The sequence below is a fragment of the Gnatocerus cornutus genome, chromosome 5 (genome assembly GCF_029298725.1).
Source record: "Gnatocerus cornutus isolate USDA-ARS CGAHR chromosome 5, icGnaCorn1.1, whole genome shotgun sequence".
NCBI lineage: Eukaryota > Metazoa > Arthropoda > Insecta > Coleoptera > Tenebrionidae > Gnatocerus > Gnatocerus cornutus.
The window spans coordinates 7,265,275-7,289,368 of record NC_142237.1 but is presented as its reverse complement, the minus strand read 5'-3'; the positions used below and the strand labels follow the sequence as shown (position 1 = coordinate 7,289,368).

The 24,094-nt window shown below is 36.3% G+C and overlaps 1 protein-coding gene across 1 annotated transcript in view; it reads left to right on the top strand.

Moving 5' to 3' along the window:
- Nlg3 (Neuroligin 3) overlaps window positions 1-23,185 on the top strand; it is a 147,498-nt gene extending 124,313 nt beyond the window's left edge. Inside the window, exons 4-8 of the mRNA XM_088036321.1 lie at window positions 4,494-4,754; window positions 10,067-10,539; window positions 18,230-18,381; window positions 18,772-18,875; window positions 21,733-23,185. Of these exons, the coding sequence (XP_087892447.1) occupies window positions 4,494-4,754; window positions 10,067-10,539; window positions 18,230-18,381; window positions 18,772-18,875; window positions 21,733-22,529 (1,787 nt within the window). The 3' untranslated portion in view covers window positions 22,530-23,185. The remainder of the gene's footprint in view (window positions 1-4,493; window positions 4,755-10,066; window positions 10,540-18,229; window positions 18,382-18,771; window positions 18,876-21,732) is intronic.
- The last annotated feature ends 909 nt before the right edge of the window (window positions 23,186-24,094 follow it).

Here is a 24,094-nt window from a genome sequence, read left to right as displayed (position 1 = left end):
GGCGTGTGTGTCGTGTTATAAAACACAAAGTTTATTTTGTGCGGCGATAATTAATAGGTATTTATTTTAACTTCTGGTTTGAAACGTCGTTCACTAATTTAGAGAATTTTTTCATCTCGGAAAAGTTAGTAGCACCGCATTCTAATAATAATAATTAAACAATTAAATTAATTTAAATGCAAATGTTAGAATTTGGTGCTTTTGTAAGTGTTTGGTACATCTTTACTTAATCAATTTACTTTATTTATTTTCAAAAGTTCCGCTAAAACGGCACACGAATTAACACAATTGACATTTATGCAGTGATGCCAACTATTCAAAATGCCTAGCTTTTAAAAAAGATGATTTTATTGCGGCAAATGATATAAAAAATGACGGAGTTTCATGATATACATGTGTCAAAATTCAATTTTAGTCAGCACTAAAGTTTTAAAAGTAAAATTTAAATTTTTATTACAGCAGATCGCAATTTCATGTTTCCAATAAAATAAATCACCATAAAATAAAATTACACAGATATTAACTTAAGCCGTCACTAAAAATACATCAATTAGGGCGGACATGATACTAATTTTGAAGTTGGCACTACTGCAAACCGTGCAATATTCTGTTTGCCCTTGTCAAGTCCTGTCATTAGCAGCATGAGCTAGGTTAAGTGATAAGACAGCATTTTTCTATAAAAGTTTTGGCGATTAAGCATGAATAAAAATAGAGTCTTGTCTTGTTTCCAAGAAATTGGACAAAATTTTACGAAATATTATAAGATGAATTTTTTGTAGTAAAATCTTTATCCATGACCTTTAGCCGTCTAATTTCCAATGCAAACCTCGCTCCTTGTATTCTTTCTTGGAGCCCAAATTAAACTCAATTTTCATTTGATCGTCTCGTTGTCGGCTCTTCTCATTGCGTCTTTAATTTTTTCCTCTCCAACTTGCAGTGATTTGAATGTCAATTACTTCATCCGGTGCGGATCCGGTATTCAAGACCGAGTCCCAGTTTTGTCCTCCACTGGGAAATTTAACTCAAAAATGAACTTCTGACAAATACCCTACAAATACTCTCTCATTGTGCAAATGACGCCAATAGAATCCTCCGCTCGGTTTCTTTAATTCCATGTTCTTGGGGTACAGTATGGCGCAGAAGTAATCGAGAGGTGTCAATCAATTTAACCCCCAAACCGTCAATTCTGTTTCTTTAAATATCGCTGTGCCTACAGGTATTAAATAGGGGATGTTCGTCTTCAGAGACTGCGCATAAATCAGGGATAATGTGGGCCTATATTACGTATCTATATTCAAACCAAATTGCGGCGCGCTATCTGGCGGCCGTAAATCAAACTATGGGCGTCTTGAAGCTCTGCCAACTGCCATTGTCCGTACCCTAGCCTGTAATTGACTTATTGGCCGGAAGTGAACTGACAACGATCGATAAGAACGCTCTTTGAAATGCCATCTTCGAGGACCAACGCTTGCTGCAAATTGATTTTTAATGAACGCATAGGCTAAAAACGCGGTTTTTCGTTATAAACGGCCCTAAAAATTCGACTTTCTATTAGGACCGCACAATGTAACACCACCGCCTTGAACAAGAAGCTATTATTTCTCCGACGTAGCTAAATGAATTCCTTTGAACTCAAAAATTGTACGCTAAAGCAAATTTGTGGAAAATTGTTTTAAATTCCTCTTTTCTTTCATTATGATTTCCTCTGAACTTACACAGAAGGCTATTACCTCCCTTATAAAACAATAAAGAAATCAATGTCGTTGATGAAAACCCTGCACAGATCTCCGAAACACTTTGGATTAGTTGTCCGCTAGTTTAAATAAGGCAAACTGTAGTCCGGACGTTTGTCCATCGACGACCAACCTGGTTTTCAAAGCTCCGATAAATTATAAAGCAAATGGGATTTTGCTAGAGCATTGGAGGGTTTAGATCCTTTTCCGGTCGTATAGGTGAAAACGAATGATAAGAGGAGATCTGCTCTGGGCTTCGCAACATCAAAAACAACAAACAGTGAAACCTGGAGAGAAAATTGAAGGTGAATATCATTCAAGGTTATGGAAATGAAAGCAATTTTCTCCGCAGGATTGCTATTATCGACTAACAAGACGTATTTTTTAAGAACTTACAGAAAAACAAAATAATCTTGGCAGTGCGCGTGGGGTTCAATTATTATTTATGCTTTTGTTGTGATGACATAGCAAGGTCTAAAAACATATTTTTTGTCCGTAAACTACTAATTATTTCAGAAAAAAACAGACCTTTGTCGGTAATTCCGTTTTCACTTCGTTACAAACGTCCAACTTTTAAGCTAAGACTTCGCTTTTGGTATAAAAATAAATCACAATATCATTTTGACAAATCTCTGCACTAAAATCTATTTTCTGTGCTGTCTCTCAAACAAGTTTTTGTCTGCCACGCGTCTTTAAGAATGAGTTTTTCAGTCCGACTAGACACACAATTTCTTCGTAGTTGATTGAATTTCCACGCTTTTCCATTCGAAAGTAACCATTGTGGTTTAGTAAGATCCCAATGCACACTACTTCGTAATTTTACTGTTTAATTATAAGAGAAATTCAGTACGGACGCTACCTTTCACCACACCGAAAACAGGTAAAAAAAGACTTGTTAATGCTTATTATGCCTGTATAAGATCTAAGAATTTGAGACAATACAGCAAGAAAACCGTGCGTTTGAGATGAAAGCTTCACCTGGTTGCCTTAACGCTGCCTTTCTGAATGCGAAATTCCATCTTCCAGTTTAAACTCTTGTTAGAAATTTATTACTATTTACGAGGAAATTACTCACCTAATTACAGCACTTAATTCGTATATCTCATGTGTAGTTTTGTGTACATCAAAATGTCGTAAGTTGTGAGATTAAAGTCAAAGAGATTTACAATTATATGTGCGTCGTCTTCTAGTTTTGATCTATTTCTGCTTCAAGGAAACTGGGTTATAGAACAATGCTAAAATTGAAACATTGCTGGGGAATTTATTTAATTAATTTTTCTCGCAACTATTTTATTCAATGCAATAATTGAATATTTATAGCGTTCCATTCAAATGTTTTAAATAAGTAATGACCCCATTAAATATGAATTTATCTATTGATCGCTGTTATCCTGCAAATTAAAATAAGAGACAAAAATGCAAATCGCGGGATAACAAAAGGACGCAAAAATTTGCTTCGTAGAAAAAACTGTATAGAACCTGATCTGAGTAACGAACTGTGCGCTTGCTTATTCAAACCTCGCGTCAGAATTAAATCATGGAAAACCTAAATTGAAAACTGATCACACACAAAGAGGCTTTGTGAAAATTGGGAAAATACGGTACTTTCCAATATTTTTTTGTACTCGTCCAGCTTTTGATTATCTATGTTGAGCATCAAAACGCCACTACTATGTTCTAATTATTTTCGCTGATTTGATCGTATTCTGGTGGCTAATGAGTTAGAAAACTTCCTCAAAAATTAGATAATCTAATCACATTTATACCTCTTTTAACCTGAATCAATTTAATCTACTTTAGCGAAATAACTGTACCGTCCCAACGAAATTATAATTTTCCTCGGCGATTAAATTTCACGCCTCGCTTCTTCCGAATACGGCCATCTATCACACGAATTATAATTTTGTATATTTCGTTTGACATTTCAAAGAAAACATGTTGATGTGTGAAAATTTATCACCCTCCGCCAAACCCCGTCAAAAGAACCAAAAGTGTGTCAACAGCGACTCCGAAAAATTAAGCTTTGTATTAAACCTCGCAGCTTCGCGGTGCCTGAAGATGAAAATCGCGCGAGTTATGAAGTGATTCGTCGCCAAAGACATGTGCTGAAGCAGCTCGTTCTCAAAAATACTGATCTACACTTAATATTTTAAGAATGGTGACGATCGCTGACCAAGAGGTTTTCCAGCAATAATTTTCTATGGATGACAGGAATCGATACGAGGGCTGTGCAGTGAAACAATAAAGTTTGTTGTTGAGTTCTTTGTGCCATTGAAATCGGTCATATCTTTTTGATAACTTGCCACTTTTCAATTGTAAATTGCTTTATAATGAAGTTTCGGAGTCGCGAGGGCGTATTTAAACATCTCTCCGTATCTCTTTTTATTTTTATGGCGTTGTCGTTTATTTTTACGGCGGCAATTGTCGACTTTAATAACGTATTATTTTCGAAGCCGCCCCCACCGGTGGAAATTAAAAACGATCTTGGCTTGAATTATAATTAGACGGTGCAAGTTAGTTCGCGCGAAAATTGCTAAAATGTGTGTCTGGAGTGCGCGCTTCATTTCCGTGCTTCCTTCCAGCTATAGAAGACAAATGCAAATACCCTCTTATTGCATCATATTAATTACCTCCGAGGTCTTCCGAAAGCAATTTCATTAAAACGCTCCCTAATGGACACAAATCCACAAATTCAATGGCTCTACTAATCGTTAGCTCGTCACAGGAAAATGAGATTGGCTATTTTTTAATTTTCCATAGGAGTGCTGTTCCACCGAGCCATCCTCATGTCCGGCTCGGCCCTCTCCCCTTGGGCGTTGATCCAGGAGCCGTCCCGTTACGCCGCTCAAGTGGCCATCCATGCAAACTGCTCGCCAGAACTGCCGCATCCCCACCTGCTCAAGTGCCTTCGAGAGAGACCCCTGGAAACGCTCTTGTCTACTCCTGTCATCGCACCCGAATTCGCATTCGCCTTCGGTCCGAGCGTCGACGGGGTTGTCATCGACACCGGGGAACCACCAGGTAATTTCACAGGTTTACTTGTGCGTTCGACTGGACACGTAAACCGATTACCCGCAGGAAATTGAGGACTCCACTTGATTATTTTACTTAATAAGCCGCAAACTATGCGTTGCCGGATAATGGCATGGAGAGGTTATGGTCGGATAACGACGCGACAGCGAAGGGAGCCAGAAAGTGCCTACATGTTTTTTAATAATGCACCATTGCTAAATTACTTCACGAATACTTTCACTGGACAAGAGAATCTTTTCCGCCAACATTTTCATGCATTTACAGGACATCCCCGGACGTGAAAATGGAACATTTTACAAATTCGCAATTAACTTCGGTCTCCGCAAAACTGTCCATGTTTAAATTAACAAAACAAATATTCCATCCATCATGGATAAGTAACAAATCCCTCACGGCCCACACTATTAAATTTCGCAAAACAAATTTGCGGGTTTCCATTACATGCAGCGACCGTGGGTATTAAAAATAAATTCGGTCCATTTCTGTGACAATTTCTTTTTTAAATATGCATCACTGCAGAAATGACTTAGATGATTTCAGCGCTGAAATGTTATTTTCAAAATTATTCCACTCACTATTTTGTAATGAAGTAACGTAATGTCGCTGACCCACTTTTGGACTAATAACCGTCGCGTTAGGTAATATCACAGAGGGTAGTAATTGGGGAGGGTTGTTTCATATTTTTTATTAACGGCACCATCTGAGGTTAATTATTCATTCACGACGTCTGCCCGCTGTGACAAACAAAATTGTAGAGAAATATTTTTTGCTCTGACGTATAGTTCGAAAACACTAAAGTTCTCCACAAAGCAAATTATCTAACTAAATATCAAACACCCTTTTGAGTCGTAAAATTATTCAACAACCATTTAGATTAAAGAGGTGAACTTTATAATCCATAAATCGAAATAGGTATTTATACAAGATATCTATCTCTTCTTCGATCATGAATTTCTGCGTAAAATCACGTAGATAAAGCACACAAAACTCTCGTATAATGAATAATAACACAAATTTTGGAAAAACATGTATTGGTGATGTGAAAAGTCATTTATAAAGTAGAGTGGCCTCCTAATTCCGGATCTGCCGCTTTTTTCCTCCACCTGATCAGGATTCAAAAAAAATTGTTCTATATTATAATTAGAAACAGTGTTTATCGCATTTTTCTTTGTCGTGCTTCCGTAAATTGCTGCAGGTGTAATTAATTGTGCTTCAACACTTACACGGTATAAAAATATCTATATGGCACTAATTTATTATTTTCATAATATGTATGTATGTCAAATGGTATAAACAACGTCAGTACAATACAAACGATTTTTGTTTTGGTTGGAATAATAGAAAAAGCACTTAAGCTCAATTGAAAAATCAAAACCCTCTTATAAAAATCGCATCGCAAACAATAATGGCCCCCAATCTTTCTACAAATCGTCTATTCAATCATTTGTAGTTGCGTGGCTTTGATAATTCTGTAATCACGAATAACATTATTCGCTAATACGTCTTTAGAAAAGCCTATACAAAAACCTAACTTTCTTTATGTAGGTTTTATTGTGTAGCAATGTAATAAAACTTCGGCGAATATTGATTTTTCTGAAGAAATAACAGAACAGAAGACGGATCAAGTTGTTAAATTTAAATCCCTTTAATAAATGGTACTTTTTTTTTAAATACACAATTACCTGTGTTAAAAGAAAAATCTACACTTAAATCTTGAGACAGCTTTCCTTTATTTGTTAAAAAAAAAACAGTTTTTCCAGATCTTTTTTGGCTTGTGTTTGTGTCTTCCATGATAGGTATGAAATTTTCCTATATAAACTGAAAACTTTAAACATTTAACGGTCCTGAAAATAAAATTAATATAGGCTATGGAAATATTGTGATGTCTACTCTTCAAGTTGACCCGGAAAATGTAGAGGTAAAGAATCAAAGAAACTACAACTATAACTTTGATCCTTAAATAATTGTATTTGAAAACTTTTTGAAGTATTTATGAACTGAAAACTTTAAAGAACTCAGATATAATAATAAAACTTGGCATTATCTTAAATTTTACGGACTGAAAACTTTGAGCAATGAAAACACATCTGAAAACTTAATTTTTATTGTACTCTATAAAATGTTGATAATTATTTCAATTTACAAGCAGAAAGGGTCTTGTAAAATAAAAAGATATGGAGATAAAAATTAATGATTGAGAAGACTTAAATATAAAAATTCCAGAAAGAAAAACTGCAATAGGTAAATCGAAGTATAAAATTTGAAAGGAAAGATTTTTACACAACAGATAAGAATGTCTAAAAATTACAAGTCATCTGAACTTTCTAAAATCCAAAGAATACGTTCGCTTAATTATTTATCTCCATCCTATTAATTTTCTTGTTAATACGTTTACATAATTTATAATATTCCTGTCTAGCTATTAGGTTTATTTTTACTCGATAAAAGCAAAATCTCGCATAATATACATACTTAGTTCTGTTAAAAGCTTCATTTGCGTTTTTAATGCCTATTTGTTATTCCCGGAATAGAAAAATAATGCAGTTAAAACAAATGAAACAGGTTAAAACAGCTAAAGGTGTATTTCTAGCAGAAAATCAAATTTACGGACTTTTCGATTTTAAATTTCAAATGAGCACTAAAAATGCAAATGACATAAAGTACTAAAGAGACTGCATGTGCAAGCAGAACTTTTACACCGTACTTTCACTCTGCAAATATTTGTTTGGCAATTCTTCAGCTACACCTGGTTGTTTACATTTACAAGTTTTGGAACAAACGTTGACTGCTAGAAAATCATTTTATATGTATTATTTTCACCGTCAATCTATTAAATGTCATCGGATCTAAAGCCAGCTTTCAGTGTTTACATAATTATGAGCGTGCAGCTTCCATTATCGTGTCAAGAATTGAATCAATACTGCTGTAAATGCAAAACGTCAACCACATCTGTGCAACTGCTAATACGGATCTCTGTAAAAATAAAGGAATCGAGAAAACTTCAAAGCTCAGCTATTTTATTACTTCCTTTCGTGTTTTATCTAATTCTGCAAGTCGTGGACTTAAATAGACTCTCTAAAAACTCCAAAGAATCGGAATAAGCGAAAACGAAGCTGACTTGCACTTTTTATTGTGTTTATAAAACTAATTCAATTTTTTATTAAGGGAGAAACACGACCTTGTTCCCAGTTAATAGCACCTACAGAGCAAAATTTATATTTCTTCCTCGTTCTGACCCTAATATCGTGCAGGGGTGTCGATATAAATAATGCCGGTAATCAATTTAGGTTGCGCCCCTAGCGTTATAAATAACTTTTATTTTATTTGTCTTGGACGTAATTTTCATTAAGGCGAACGGGATTTCGGTCACACCGAGACTCTTCTCTGAAGTCAAAAAATTAACTTTTCACGTTGGAGGAAAAGCGATAAAGCGCTTAAGAGGGGGATTTTTATCTCGAAATTTCTCCATCCTTACGGGGTAATTATGAGTGTTCATTCGCTTTGTTTGTAATTGTGGTTTAGTAGGTTTGCGTATTAAAAACTTATCAACAATTTTACAACACGAAACATATTAATTTTAAAAAATCAGTTCGTGTTTCAAGGTTGTGCAGTGTTAAATTATTTAGCGTGAAATAATCCATCACGATAATTTTTACTCTGGTTTACGTCAACTGATAACAATTTACTTTTTAATAAAATTTATTACATCTACATTGTTAACTTTCGTTTCGTTAACTTTGCTTCGTCAAGATAAGTTTTCATTTACATTTTGAGCCGAGTTCTAATAATAAATATCTGCAGAGAATCGAACAATTCGTAACAAAATAAATATTGTCACAAGCCTAAAATTCTATTGATTATCTTGCGAGTGTAGACAGCATCTTTCATCCTACAATTTCAGTCCAATTTGTCAGACGCTCCGTGAATAGCACTAGAACAACTTCTGTATAATTAATGTCCTTAAAGCAAAACCTTTCCCTTTGATACATCGGTCTATTTGAAATGTGACTTAATTAGAATCGCACAATGTTATTGCTAAATGTTAAATTTTCGTAGTGACTGAGAGTAAACTGCTTTAAACACATTCAAGTGTTAGTTACGGCTCAGTTAAATTAATTAGGCCGACCGGATAAGTGCCTCAAATGATAGTTGACAAATTTTACGACAGAACATCCGATAAAACACGGAATTTTCACTTAAATCTCATTCGTTTAATTCTAATTCATCACACTTAGTTTAATGCGGAAATTATCGACAATTTTATTAACGGAGCAAATTTGTCGTCGTGATGAATTTTGTCGCAGAATTCGCTCGACAAATTCGATGAAACAAACAGATCTCGACAGTAAAACGTTGCTTTGTTTGTTTTCATAATTCCATTTCAAGAAAACAAAATATTCACTGAACTACCGTGAATAACAATTTATCAAAATAAATATTTTTATGAACAAAAGTGCTGGATGCGCCAGGATGCGATCGTAAATCCCATTTTAAATTTTAAGGGCCATAATTTCAGAATAGCTCCATCTAGAGGGCTTAAAACTACTAACATAAATATAAACTCTTGATAACGCTATTTTAACTAGTTAAGGCTTCGGTAGAAATTACTTCTTAAAAATATTTAATAAAAAGTTAATAGAAAGATTGGTGCCGCATGCCGTTTAAAATATTACTAAGAGAACTACTTTTTATGCACTACCAAAGAACGGAAAAATGTTTTTTTTATCTCTACAGTTTTATGAATGAAGCACATAAAGTTAAAACAGAAGCATAATTTAATACAGCAACAAATTACAAATAAACAACTCACTCGTTACAATTCCAGTTTATCGTGAAAAGGATCTCTGGTCGTAATTTCAGTCACAAATATTGCCGATAAATATCTAAACTCTTCATTCGATGATAAATTAGTGTCTCGCCCGGCGCCTCCGCCATTCTGTGTTCTTTTAATGAGAAATAAATAAATAACGATTCTCTCTATTTATTGAGCCGACTATAAAGTCGTTTGTAATGGGAATTATATCCTAAGGGAAAAAAGATATTTTATTTTATTTGACGTGTACATGACGTTTGTTCATCTAAATATTTAGATTAGTATAGGCAACCCAAAATACAAAATGTTCGTCATTCTTATAACCGCCTGTAAATTCAACGGAAACGACCGTAAACTTTTAATAAAGATAAATATCTGCAAAAACGTCATTTAATAGAGGCCATTAAAGAAATTTTGTACAAATCGTCCACAGAAACTTTCGATAGTTATTTTTATATATCTGACCTAACTTTTGCTTTTTTCCCAGGCGACAGCCCTCACTACAACGAATTCGACTCAAACAAGCCCCCAAAATCAGAGCCCCAGAACGCCATCAACATCCTCAACAACGTGCTCCTGCGTAAATCTGTGGTCTCGAAGTTGTCTCGGTACGACCTGCTTTTGGGAGTCGTCAAAGCAGAAGCGTACTTCGCCTTTAATGGAGAAGACGTTCAATATGGCATTGAAGCTGATCGTCGCTCGAAAATCTTAAGGACTTTTGTGAGAAACACGTACAGTTATCACCTGTCTGAAATCCTGGCGACGATAGTTAATGAATATACGGATTGGGAAAGACCCGTTCAACACCCGATCAATATCCGAGACGAGACTCTAGAGGCATTGTCGGATGCACAATACGTGGCCCCCGTTGTACACACTGCAGATTTGCATTCGGCTGAGCACAGGAATTCGTTTTTGTACGTTTTTGACTACCAGACCAAGTTCGGGGACTACCCACAGGTAACGAAATTCTCTTTATATTTAGGTTCTTACAGAATACTGCTTTTAGTTAGTTAAAATTGTTCTTTGGGTTTATTTTCAAACTCGTGACTTGAAGCACACATTTTTGCAAAAAATAGGTTGAAAGTTCGTAGTATACTCAAGTTCTTCCGAGCGCCTGTAGGCAAATTCGTCTCGTCTAAAGAAGTATCCATTCTCGTAACAAAGCTGAGGTTCTTATTTTAATCCAAATAATGCTCCTCCGAATGCATTTAGAATCTCCTCGTCTTAAACTCATTCTCGGGGAATTTCACGAAAAACGAGAGACTATTCCTATATCTGGGCTCCCTTTGAAGAGCTCGCATGATTAGTCGACGCTCTCGCCAAATATTTTTGTCATTTTTCCCCTCCAAAGCTTGTATTTTTAGCAAGCGTAGTCTCACACCTAATTGTTTCCCGGTTCCGCCCCGCATAAATCTCGTATTATTCCGTGCGGATGTTCCCGTTGTGAAACAAAAACACATAAATCCGAAGAATTTCCATAACTGGAATCTAACCGCTTTGCTTCCAAACTTAAGGCTATTTCATGTACAAATAACTTTCTCAAACGTGGAGGCCGGAATGTATATTTTCATACGTTTTAACTATTTTTTATATTGTTTACCAACACAAGAATGAGAAAAAAACAGCAGAATTTCAAACTAGAAAGTTTAAATAAATTTCGTTGTGCCGTTCGACCTTGCCTTGAAGAAATGGGCAGTCGTTTCTAAAGTTAAATTGCTTGCTGATTCTGAAGCTGAAGTTCGTTTTGATCCATCATGTCAGAGATATTCTTAAAAGTATTTTAAACTCTAGAGACTAGTTCAAAAGATATTAAATTAATAAAAGTTTCACAGCGTCTAATGGTGGAAACCAACTGTTTAAATACTTGTTTTAAACCATTCACTGTCAAAACAAGAAGTGCTCTTCCAACTCCACCAAACGGGCAAATATAAAGTTATTTTTAACAAAACTAAATATAAACACTCATTACCCACTTTTAACTAAATATCGGCGTTATTTGAATTTGCTTTTCAGCAGTGTTTACATAAATTATTACCCACAAGTTAAATAAATATCTCATGAAACGATAACATGCTAGTTAAACTTCACAATGCATTTCAATATTAATAATTGATTATTTATTATTTAAAAAAATAGAAATTTCATGCCTTATTAATGACATCAATTGATTGGATGAAGAGGGTATTAAAATTATTTCCACAACAAAGAAAAAATGAAATTGAGTTGCCGGCTATCATAACTAAAAAATATACGATCTCAATTTCAAACCTGCCGACTTTTAAACTTATTTGAATCCACAATCTATCAAAAGTCGTAAAAATAATCTCCATATTTTTCAACTTGAAAACATTCCTTCGTCTTTTGAGACCGTGGAACTTTGTCTTTTAATTTCTTTTAAGAAATCTACATCTCGATCGTGACCATTCAATCGAACTTATTTCCAGTCCACCGACAAGAACTCGCCAATAAATTGAAACATTCCCCAGTTCGCCTGTATAAAGAATAAAGCAGCGATTAAAACGTAAATTCCGGAAACACTAGCCCAGTATATTTTTAATTCAGCGTTTAAGGAGGTTCAATGGATTAGCACCGACATTTTTCCTCCATTTACTTCTCACCCAAATTGGGCCAGCGTATCATTAATTAAAAAAAGTTGAGCGCTGGAAGTTCGATGTTTGCTCTTCTCTTGACAATTAAAAATTTTGCACGGTTCCGTGTTTACCCTCTTTTAAAATGTCACAGGCGAGCGGCGAGAAAATTTGTTTAATTTGGACTTAAGTCCAACTTGCGATGAATTATTAGTTGGAATATCAAAGTTTGTGAGGTTTTATTTGTCACAAAAAATGTACTAAAACTGTGGGAATTAAGTTAAAACACTCGCCGCCACCGTATCGATTTCTTTTTCTTATTTGGACAGCGGCCAAGTTGCTTCATTTCGTGTGAAGTGTCCTCCTCAGCTGATTTGTCCGAAATTGTTGTTTTATTTGTTCTCGCTCACTATCACTCAAATCACAGCTCGTTTTGATACCTTGAGGACGTTTTCATAACGAGATACGTAATAACCTATTCCCTGTTGGCTTAACTCCTCCAGATTATTCAGATTAAAATACATCACGAAACTCCTAATTCGCCCCACGTTAGATTAACACGTGAAATCTTGTAATGAGAGCGAGTCTAGACCCAGTAAGCCAAAAAATGACAAATCTCAGTCAAAACGAGGATTAATGTTCGATTCTGTCCTAACTTTCCAGACGACACATTTCCGATCACGAATGTTTGTTTTTGTTGGTACGTCAGCTTCACATGGAACTAATATGATCCTGGAAAATTGTCATTGTCATTTTTTCTTCAAGTAGTGAATGACAGTTTTATATTAGTCTTTTGTTGCCACTTTATTGAATTACATTGGTGGAATGCAAACTCGTAAAAATCGTTCAATGTGCTATGGAATCTCATGTTTTGAGCCAACAGTTATAAAATGCCATGACGAGACGAACGCAAAGTGCATACTCAAACCAAAATGTTAATTTAGAGAAGAAAATATTATGCCAAATGCATCTGTCTGAACGAGCAAAAAAATTAAAAAATAAGAAATATGATGCTTTTAAGTTCCGATTAAAATCGATGACGTGAAACACTGAAGAAAAGAATGCAATTCGTTGAAATCGTCGAAATGACTGTCTGTTACATTTTACATCAAAAAATGAAACAAGTTGTCAAATTATTTAGTGAAAGTTCCCCCTCTCCTTGAAAACCCTTTTCTTCTGAAACGGTAATTTATAACTTTCTTTTTGCCTAGCTGCGCAATATTTTTGGCGCTAAGTACTGCTGGGGTGAATTTCAACGCTGCACTCTAGAAGCTTTACTATTAATAAAGCAAACAATGCAGTCTAAATAAAAAAACTGAAGAAAAAGTAACAAACTGCCACGTTTAAATTGCGGCGAAAAGTCGTGAAAAAACTTAAAACAGAACGCGAGGTCTTGTTATCTCGGACGATATTTCAAGCAATTATGAAAATTTATACTTAATTACTTAAGTAGTTTTGTTGGAAACTACCACAGTAAAGATGGGCCAGTAGATAAAACTTTATTATCGACGAGTTGTTTGCTACTTGCAATAAAATAAAGAATGGAAACACGGTATCTGTGGGACAATTCAAAGATTTAGTGCATGCAAAAAAGCTAATCCGACCTCACTGTCATAAAAAGGCATTTAAACTTCTCCAACACAAAGGAAACGGTTGAGGGAAAAAATCGTGCCATCAAAAAATGCTTTAAAGACGCAAGAGAAACAAAAGTTTGTAAAGTATACGTAATTTCCAACAATGACATTAAATTGCCGACTCTCAGACTGGAAGAATGATAAATAAGGCTGTTTGCTTGGGGTCGCACGTCCTCCGCACTGACATCCACTCGGAGCGTTGTAGATGCATGTATTTATTCACGAGGGCGTAATGAGAGCCACTTCTTGGCTGCTTCCAAATTAAATAATTTGTTCTAGTTTCCGGTTTGAATCTCTTGTGTTTGAATACATTCTTTGCTGTGTGGCTAAGCATATCGCGAGTGCTTTATCCAGCTTGAAATTAATGAGTGGTAAATCTAATCGGAGCACAAAGAAAGCTTATTGAAACCAAGTTTTAGAATTTTACACAATCTTAACTGAACTCAATTTTGATAGTTTCCGACACGGTAAAGCTGAATGGCGAAAAATGGTGGAGGCGCCGGGTGAACTAATTTAGAAAAATAAAAACTGGAAGATATTCTGAAAATTCCGCGGATTTTCCGTTTCGCTACACACGTTAGGGCACAAACAGCAATTGAAATGAATAAATAGACGTCAAAGCAATTCATTTAGGTAACACAATGGAAACAATAACCAAATTCCGGTATTTCAGATAAAAAAGTCTTTTATGTTGAAGGCTCCGGAGTAACGATAAGTTCTTCGTATTTCACGTTAAAAAGCTTTTTGAAATAAAAAAAGAACTCTTTTAAAACTAGTAGGTAATAAATTTACACTCTGTCTGCCTGTAAAGGCCTTCCTTTGTGTCGCACATCCCATAATCATCAAGTAAACGGATTTCCACAAAGGCTAAGTAAATTTACAGTTTTAATCAACTTTATTTGCACTGACTGTCGACACAATCGAACCAATCAGTCAACACGGGCGTTCCTGACCCCAGACATAGGTTTATTTCTATTTCAACCTTGCTTCATTCCAGACGATGAAATTTAACCCCGCCAAAGTACGTTTTCTCTACTACCGAATTATACGAGAAATGAAAAGAGACCTGTAAAAGTAAACGCAAACGTCCAACCTAACTCCCAATAGATCTAGTGTTAATTCCAAATTACAACACTGAAATTTCTCTCGATGCGTGTTTCTGGTCCTTGGAGCCGGATTATTGGAAGTCTGTACTAATTTACGACCGCAACCCTTGTAGATAATAAATAACTTGTGTTTGTAATAAATATACAAGCGAGGTGGATAAATATGAGCCGTTATCAGTGAGTTATATTTATGTCGCTTGAATGAGAAATCGACGCAAACCGTCTGTCTGCGCATTATCGCGTGAATATTTTACGAGTTGGGTGGAAGATGCCCTATGCAGAGTAATACCTAAAACAAACAGACAAGTCGCCTAATATACATTACCACCGTCTTTGACATGTAAAACCGGCTGATATCGCGGTGCGGATGTAATCGCGTTGTCTGGAAAATGGGCGTTGCGACTTCTAAGACGCTTAACGAGGGCGCTGCAATCGGAGCAAAAGGATTCGCTTCTAATCAATCTGGCTGTCGGTCGAAGGACGCTACACCTTCAATCTTTATAATTGCCAGGATTCATCACTTACAGCGTTTTTGTTCGCCAAAGGTGGAAACTTCATTTATCTAACTGAAACAATTTCTTTGCGGGAGCGAAAAGCGCTCGTTGGCGAAATAAGTGGAGGTTTTATTCAAGCGACTGGGAGGGGTTCACCGAGCTTAATGAATTGTCAATTACAGGGAGGGTTTAAGGGGAAATTGATTGAAGCTCGTTTGGGCGCGATGTCACGGACGACAACTTTTTTAAATTAATTTGACGGTGGGTGGCGGTTTTACAACATATCTGCAGATGATAAATAACGAATACAGTTTTAAGTGAGCAACTCTACAAACAAGATTCTTGCTAGAATTCCCGGAGAAAACAAAAAAATACAGCGGTATTATTAAAATGATTTTCTGCTATAGAATTTATGTTTGTTTGTATTAATATCTAATTACCTACATCAAAACCGCTCCGTTTTGTTTCATATTAAAATAATTTACCCAAAAGGCAATAAATGACAATTGTCAAAGATACAAAGCTGCTATTATTAACAATAAACTATGGACGTGTTTGCATTTTAATACTAAATTATGCAACATTATATTGCCAGATTAAACTGTTTTATTGAGTTTGTTTAAAAATACCCACTCGATATTTTTATTCGCGTTTACTGAAAGTATACTGTTATAAAACTACAAATAGAGTTTCATATAATGCACATAGGTTAAAATATTTAATTTTTTTTCTACACATTGTGCTCAAAAAAATATCATAAGTGCATTAGCGTGTACGGTTAATTCATTGAAACCCAATTTAATAAAATTGAAAGCGGTTAGTGAAATTACGAGTCACTGTTTCTTTTATTGAGCTTTATTTTAATTTTAGATTTTCTATTTGTAACAATTAGCGTATTTTGTAAACCGAATTTGACATTTCAAATGTACGTACTCAAGTTATTTATCAGCTTCGATACAATAACGATACGCTACAATAACAATAAAATGCTAAAACTTAACTATACATAACTATACAGTTCTAACAATTATTTTAAAACACTTTACTTGTCAGAACTTCCGCACTATTTTGGGGTGTGGAATCAATGATTTAAGTTTTACACAGATTCAACGGCTGGAATTTACCAAAAACCGATAAATCATCATTAAAATGACAATCAAAATGTCAGCTGTAACTGGCGCTTACTGAAAAAAGAATTTTGACGATATATGTATTATAATTTTAAAAAGATTTAAAAATGTAGCAAATTAATTGCTGATTTGCCTCCAAACTTAATTCCCATTTTTCGCCACCGCAAAACCTTTTTAAACCTCATGCGCCGCGACCCAGAAATAAATTGGGGTTTCGCCAATGAGGCTTTCAACTTAATGCACCCACAAAATAACCTTCTATTATTTCATAAGATGTGTCTTTTAATGTCGCAAATGCCATAAACATATTCACTGAGTGCCAAACATAATCTCTACTTACCTTTCAGCGAAGGTTTAGTGTCCCATAAACCGTCTATGTATATTCAAATTTTCGCGTTCCCTCCTCGCACATTTTAAATGCTATAAACTGCGGCTACGTGTCTTTATTATTGATTTTTGTGACACTGATGATACTTTGCGTTAAAAAGAGATTTATATTTATGGACATTTTCAAATAATTTCACGTCGTTAATGCATTCTTGGCTACATTGTACAACTTTGACGATTCCGGAAAGCGCACATTTTTCAACTGTTGCTGCAAAATCTTTAAAGATTTTTCAAGTTGAGTACTTTTGGTCAGGACAAAGTAAATTTTCTCGTAGTTTGTAAATTCAGCAACAGATTTTGTCGAACGTATTGCGTTCATGTTGCATTATGTCGAAATGATAATGGCAACTCTTCCGGCTTCCGAGTTTGATGCCTGAGTTCCCACGGAAACGACGTGTCAGAATCCTCTCAAATTCTATAAAGCAAAAAATCATCTTTTACAAATTGCCATTTGGATTGGTAAAATAAGTTCCTAGTGCTTGCTCTACTAATGAAAATTTTCCCGTGTTTTCTTTCAATTAGCATTTTCAGACCAGGTAGAGACCGCCACTTCAATCGCTGAACCATAATTTATTGATAACGTGCCCGTTGTAATTCTGTTGGCAATTCATGCATGGAAAAATGCCTGCAGATTTCCGCTGATTGTAGCAATAAAGACTAAGTAAGCCATCCACATTATGCTTGTCGTCGAGTGCATTTATTTTGTGTATTTATTCGAGGCTTCCCTCGCGCAATCTGTAGAATAGTTGGTCGAATCCGTGAAGCTAAAATATTCGTACGAGATTTAAATTCAATTTAACATCTCGTAGATTGCGAAGTTTTCACTCCGTTTAACTTCGTAACTCTTACATGAACTGTCTATCCAAGATTGCGAAAAATATTTCAATTTTAAATCTCTGCGAGCCGAGCATAATTCTAGACAATAGAAACGATACTCAGCCAAAATATTAACTGGGACAAATAATAAAAAGCTGAGACGATTTAACCCGAGATCTTCGCAGGAAAGCAGTCAAAAGCAGGAACAGCAGTAATGTTCACGTGAGCGCGAATGAAATATACCATATGAATAATTTAAGTCTTATTTGAAAATACAAACGGAGGAAAGCTGGCTTGGGGGCGGCGCGGCTGATAGCAGGAATTATCTTGTTTTATTTCACCGGAAGTGTCATGAAGAAGCTGTTTAAGGACTAATTTGCGCCAAGGCGCTAGGGCTAAATAAAGATACTAGATACAACGAAATGCTTATTTAATAAACATAAAGCTTAGAAAGGAGTCTGGTCCCAAGGCGTAATAAATTTTATTTTGCAGAGACAAGGGTGCATCCATGGAGAGGAGCTTCCATATTTGTTCGGAGCGCCACTGGTTGGAGGGTTCATGCACTTCGTCAGAAACTACACCAAGTCTGAAGTCCTGCTGGCCGAAACCACTATGATCTATTGGAGCAACTTTGCGAGGACGGGGTAAGTGACAACTTCAAATGTAGTTTACTTATGTGAAGATGTCTGCTAATGTGGATTGCATGCTACACGAAGCTGCTTTTAATGGTCCTAAAGGAAAGTGAAGTTTGAAGGGCTTCCACTTTAAGAACAAGATAAAATATGATAACTTCACTAAAATATTGTCGCTCATTCCGCCTTTAACGGTATTTAGAAAAATCCTATTTTCCGTTATTTTCCACTCCAACGAAATAGCGTGATTTCTCATTTTCTTCGAACTTTTTGTGTGAATCAAAGCTGAAATTATACCTAAAAAATCTCTAACTTCGTTCTGTGATAAATTGCGACTATTTCCTCTAGCTACTTGTAAAAGAGTAATTTCCTACTTGGCAAACGCAATACTTAATTTTGCAGGAATCCAAACGAATCGCCCGAGGGAGCCCGACAAGAAAGAAATCGTCTGAAAAATATCGACTGGACCGCTTACGAGGCCGTCCACAAAAAATACTTAAATTTAGGTAAGTTGGCAATATCCTAAGATAATATTAATAAAATTGTCAATACCCTTAAGCAAACAGCCTCTCCGAATTTCCATTGAAAACCCCAAACCAATTTTATGTATAGTTCCGGCGTGCTGTTACGAGCATTTCCATGTTTACAAAAACCGAATCAAAGTTGTCAAATCTACACCAAAGTCGAATTCTTTTGACGCTCCCTTGATATAACAATTTAGTCGTCTGGGTACCACCAGTCAGCGAAAAAACACAAAGCAGAGCAGCGTTCCATTCTTCACAGTTCTTTTGTCGTGTAATCTCATTAAAATCTTTGTTTGCGTCCTAACCGCATTTTCGATAATTGTAAAAGCTTCGCCAATCCGACCCCGTATAATAATCATGTGCAAATTTTGCTAAACAATCAATACAGCATGTCAACGTCCACAGTAGGATTTATATCGTAAATTTAAATCCGGACATCATTTATTTATATTTAGAATTAGTTACGCACGAAATTAATTGACAGCGGAATCCCTCTTCGAGAGCTTTGCACAGAACTGTTTTGACGCAAACACAACAAAATCGAAAATAAATACTCGGAGATGTGATCGTGATTACTTAATCTTGTGATAAAAGCCCTAGGTTTCAATTTTGGAGTTGACTGTCTATCGAAGACAGGAAAAACGATTACGTACTCGAAACTTGAAGGCGCGCCTTTGAACTTTGCACTTCTAATTAAAGTTGTTCAGATCGCATTTTAATTATTTGGTCGCGCTCTAACAAGGGAGAGCACGTTTTTCATGGTCGACGAGAGAGAATTCATTTCAGGAAATTTTAATTCCAGACAAACATTTTCGCGTTGAGCGGAAGTAAACAATTTGATATTCGAAGGTTTAAGATAAAAGATAAACCAATAAAACACCACTAAACATAGGCAACCCAAAATACTTTTTTTATCTACTTGTAGAAGAGAAATTTAATTTCACAGTCCGACGACATATTGTTCTCAAGCTGGTCGTGAAAAAAAAAACATTTTCCCATCGTTTTGAGCAAACATTGTGGTATTTGATCACACACCGTCCACTAAAACAATTTTCTAATTAAAAGCGTTTTTGCTAAGTGGTGGAAAAGTTAAACATTCCGTGATTATTTTAATAACCGTTCTCTCTAATGTTGATTCATGTAGACCGCATTTTCATTTGATTTTCTGTCTGGTTCATCCGGCGCCTTTTCCTCTCCATGTGGAACATGTGTGCAAGTTTTGAAACATAATAGAAAATTGATTTAGAGCCCAACAGTGTATCTCGTTCGATGAATAAAAAGTAGGAAGTGTTTATGTAGCGTTTGGGATGCACAACGCTATAAGAAAGCTGCATCGCCTCTTATGCATGAGTTTTAAATTGATTTCTTCCTACATACACCTTCTCAAAAGTTTCCCACATCCAGTTATAAATTGTTAAACTAACATTTCCTTCCAACTTGAAATAACGTTTGTATCTCGTCTGCGCTTAGTTCGGTTTAACAAAATAGGAGCATTCAAGAGTGTTTTGATAAAGTCGAACTGGTGCCTGTTTGAAATTCCACTACATAATCGAGAACGTGAGACTGTATATTTAATTTAAAAGCCGAGGCAATATCGCCAAGATTGAGAAAAATTGGGCTCTAACGTAAAAGCCAGCGCTACATTTCATTAAACTTAGTTAAAACGCACCCCTTAATTACGTCTTAATAAAACGATGTAGCTTCAATATCTTCGCGTTGACAGCCCCCAAAGTGTGGGGTGAAATATACGTCTGGATGATGTTAATCTTAACGGTGTGCAACGCCGCCACATGTCTTTAGCAGCGACCATTTTGAGCTGCTAATTTCCAATTTCTGGAGGAATCACGCGAGCGACTCCGCCTGTCTTCATTGCGCATATAAATCACATCCGATCTCGGTGTTTTGTTTAATCTAAGCCTTGAGCTACCTTTTGGACTACTAAATAACACCACAGCCAATATAGCGCCTTCACGCTTGCAAGAAAGCAAATACCGTCTTTTCAACACAATGAATCGGAAAGTCTGGAAATGTTAAAAGTGGACGTTTTTTGACTTGTGGCAATCATGTTGTTATTACTGGCCCCAAGTCGTGACAAAACATTTTGATCCATCTGGAAATGAACTTTGAAGTCCCTAAACTGGTCCAAAGCCCTTCGAAGAGCCCTTTGTCCCCATTGTCCTCCGTCTTTTCCCAAATTTATTTCGTTCATTTCAGCAATCCTTTAGTGCTTTTCGAATCGAACTTAATCCCTTAAAGTTAGTCAACCCGTTCAAATTAATTACGGCCTTAATTGGCATACTTCTAGGTCCTCCTGACACACTTGACGTACAATTTGAAACCTCTTTCTCTTTTCAACTTTCGAATCGAGTTGATTTTTGAAATAATTAATAAAACAAGTTAGAAGCGACGACGGACGTGCTCGCTGCTGTGATATTAAAACTTTTATAAAAAAGATTCCAACTTTTTAATGCGACACGTAACATTCTGGAAATACCTTGCTCCAGGTTAAATAAATGTCTGCGTTTCGAGGCGAAATTTTATTCTTTCAAGAGCTAATTTTATAATTAAAAAAAATGGTAATTGAGATGTTGTTCCGGATAAAAGTTTTCAGACGTAAGTTATTTTACTTTTAAAAAGCTTCTACTTGAGTTAATAAAAAATATTTGTACATGATATTCATGGAGTTTGTAGAGTTTTCAGGTCAACTCTTAGCTGATTTTAAAAGTTCTTTCATGTTATGAATAATTTAGAATTTCGGTATTGGGGGTAATGTAAACTCTACGTAAAGTCTGACTACTGATCTATCAAAAACACATTTTTCATTTGAAATGTTTTTCAGATACGAAGCCTAAGCTGAAGAACCACTACCGCGCCCACCGCTTGTCCTTCTGGCTGAACCTAGTGCCGGACCTGCACAAACCGGGAGGCGACGACGTCCCTTTGTCGCACCACAACCTCGTCGATGACGACCCGCCACTGCCTAAACTACCCTCTTTAAACCCTCGCAAGCTTCCCACCACCGAGAGCCCCAGCGACTTGGCGCGTACTTCCCCCAGTGCCAACACATCTTTAGCCACTGCAAGCGCCGACTCGACAGAACGTGTGGAAGAGCTCGGTGGTCTCAGCACCACGCCGCACTCTGTGGAAGACGGTTTTGCAGCCTACTCCACGGCGTTAAGCGTCACAATCGCCATCGGCTGCTCATTGCTAATCCTGAATGTCCTCATCTTTGCGGGGGTGTACTACCAACGCGACAAGACACGCATGGGCGACGGACAGCCGAAGAAACGCAACGAGAACGGTCAAATGCCAAACAACATCTGCGGAGATCTAGAGTCGAGCATTATCGGGGTGAAAAGTGACCCGGCCACAATTTTGGGGCACCATCACTCGCATCATCAGCTGCCGCCGCCAGAGTTCGCGGATTTGCCGCAGAACAACGCCACGTTACCGCGGCCTCCGCCGCCTCCGAAAATTTCCAAAGCCAACGTGAACACGTTGTCTTCGAACCAAGTGCCGGAGAATCAGCCTTTGTTGTCTACGCACAGCATACAGCTGATCAACACGGGGACGCTGACAAAAAAGAACACACACATGAACTCTAAACAAAACACGATGGAAGAGTTGCGGGTGTGACGTAGCGGCCAGTGATACGCAATACAAATGCTCAAACAGTTTTTTTTAATTTCGAGTGCGGACTCTAGTGATGGTTTCAAACTCAATGTTCATACCTACTTATCTGTGAATATTAGGCTAGGCAACGGCATTTGACTGTCCAGACCAAAGACGTTGGCACATCACATTTCATTCCGATACAATCATGTAAATTACAGGTTTTCGGGACTTTCCCGGTTTTATATCCTTCCCTTCCGTGATTTACATGGACCTAACGAGACTGTGCGATTTGTAAAAACGACTTTTGGACGTATGCGTCAGTGATTTTGCGATAGGAAGGTCGTGACAGTGCAAGCTTTAATCCGATACAAAACGACCAAATCCAGACTTTGAAGTGCTTCATTTTCATCTCCGGATGACACGGCTTAAGTGCTTAATTAAAGGTGCACGATAAATTGGACGGCACCGAACAGTACCCTCTGGTGCAATTACTTTCCAATCAAATTATAGAAGACGGATTTAGTAGCCAGAGACGAAGCCAAATTGACCTTTGACTCCTTTTTAAAGCAACACTATCTCGACCTTTCATTGCAATCGAGGTTGTTATTACTGAAATGAATGAATGTTGTGTACATACCTTAGACTAATAAAATGTTAAATAAACGATTTAAAACTCACCTCTTCGTTTATGCTTCTATGTTTATTCAGCGTTTTTACATACAGGTGTCCCAGAACTCGCGCCACAGAGAGCAAGGGAGGGTGCCGACAGCAATACAGATGGTAAATTTCAAAACCAAAATTGACTAAGTTTAATAGAGTTCGAAAACTGATAAACAGTTAACTAATCCCGAAAGCCTATTTGAGAAGTGGAGTAAAAACCCAACCCAATTTCCTAGGCAACGAGAGTCTAATGTTCATCTTACCAATGGATGATAGTATGTGTCCATAGTTACCGATTTTTGAGTTAAAAAATTATATTTTCAAAATTTTGGTTGCCTCCATAAGCCCTTTCTCTCTAAGGCGCGAGTTCTAAGACTGTATTTTCCTTCATTATTTTCTTGTTCATATCCAGATTGTTTGATCAGTTATTTAACTCAAGACATGTCAATCCTGTCAAGTGTTAGCATGGCAAAATGCAAAGAACACGAAAACAATGACATAAAATTACCATTTTAATTATGCAGAGTTTCCTGTTCTAGAACGAGGTCCGCTAACAATAGATGATAAATTATCATTATTAGAAAAGACTAAGATAAAGTCTAAAATATTATCTTATTCAAAATTTAAAACAAAACCTCTTTTTTACAGAATTAAAAAATATGTCTTAAGGGAAAGTATTAATATTTCAGCTTTTGAAGACTTATTCTTCTAAAAATGATTTCTACATGTTTTTTCCAACTAAGAAGCTCATGGTAGAGGAAACACAACATATTTCTTTTTAATACATCTTATAAAACTTTAAAACAGGTAAAGAAGGTTTAGCGTTATTCGTTTAATCCCAAATTTTTTGTGATATCGAGTAAAAGTTTCCCACGAATTGAACTTTTAAGTCCGCTACATTGACTTGCCCCTAAGCCGAGGAAGCT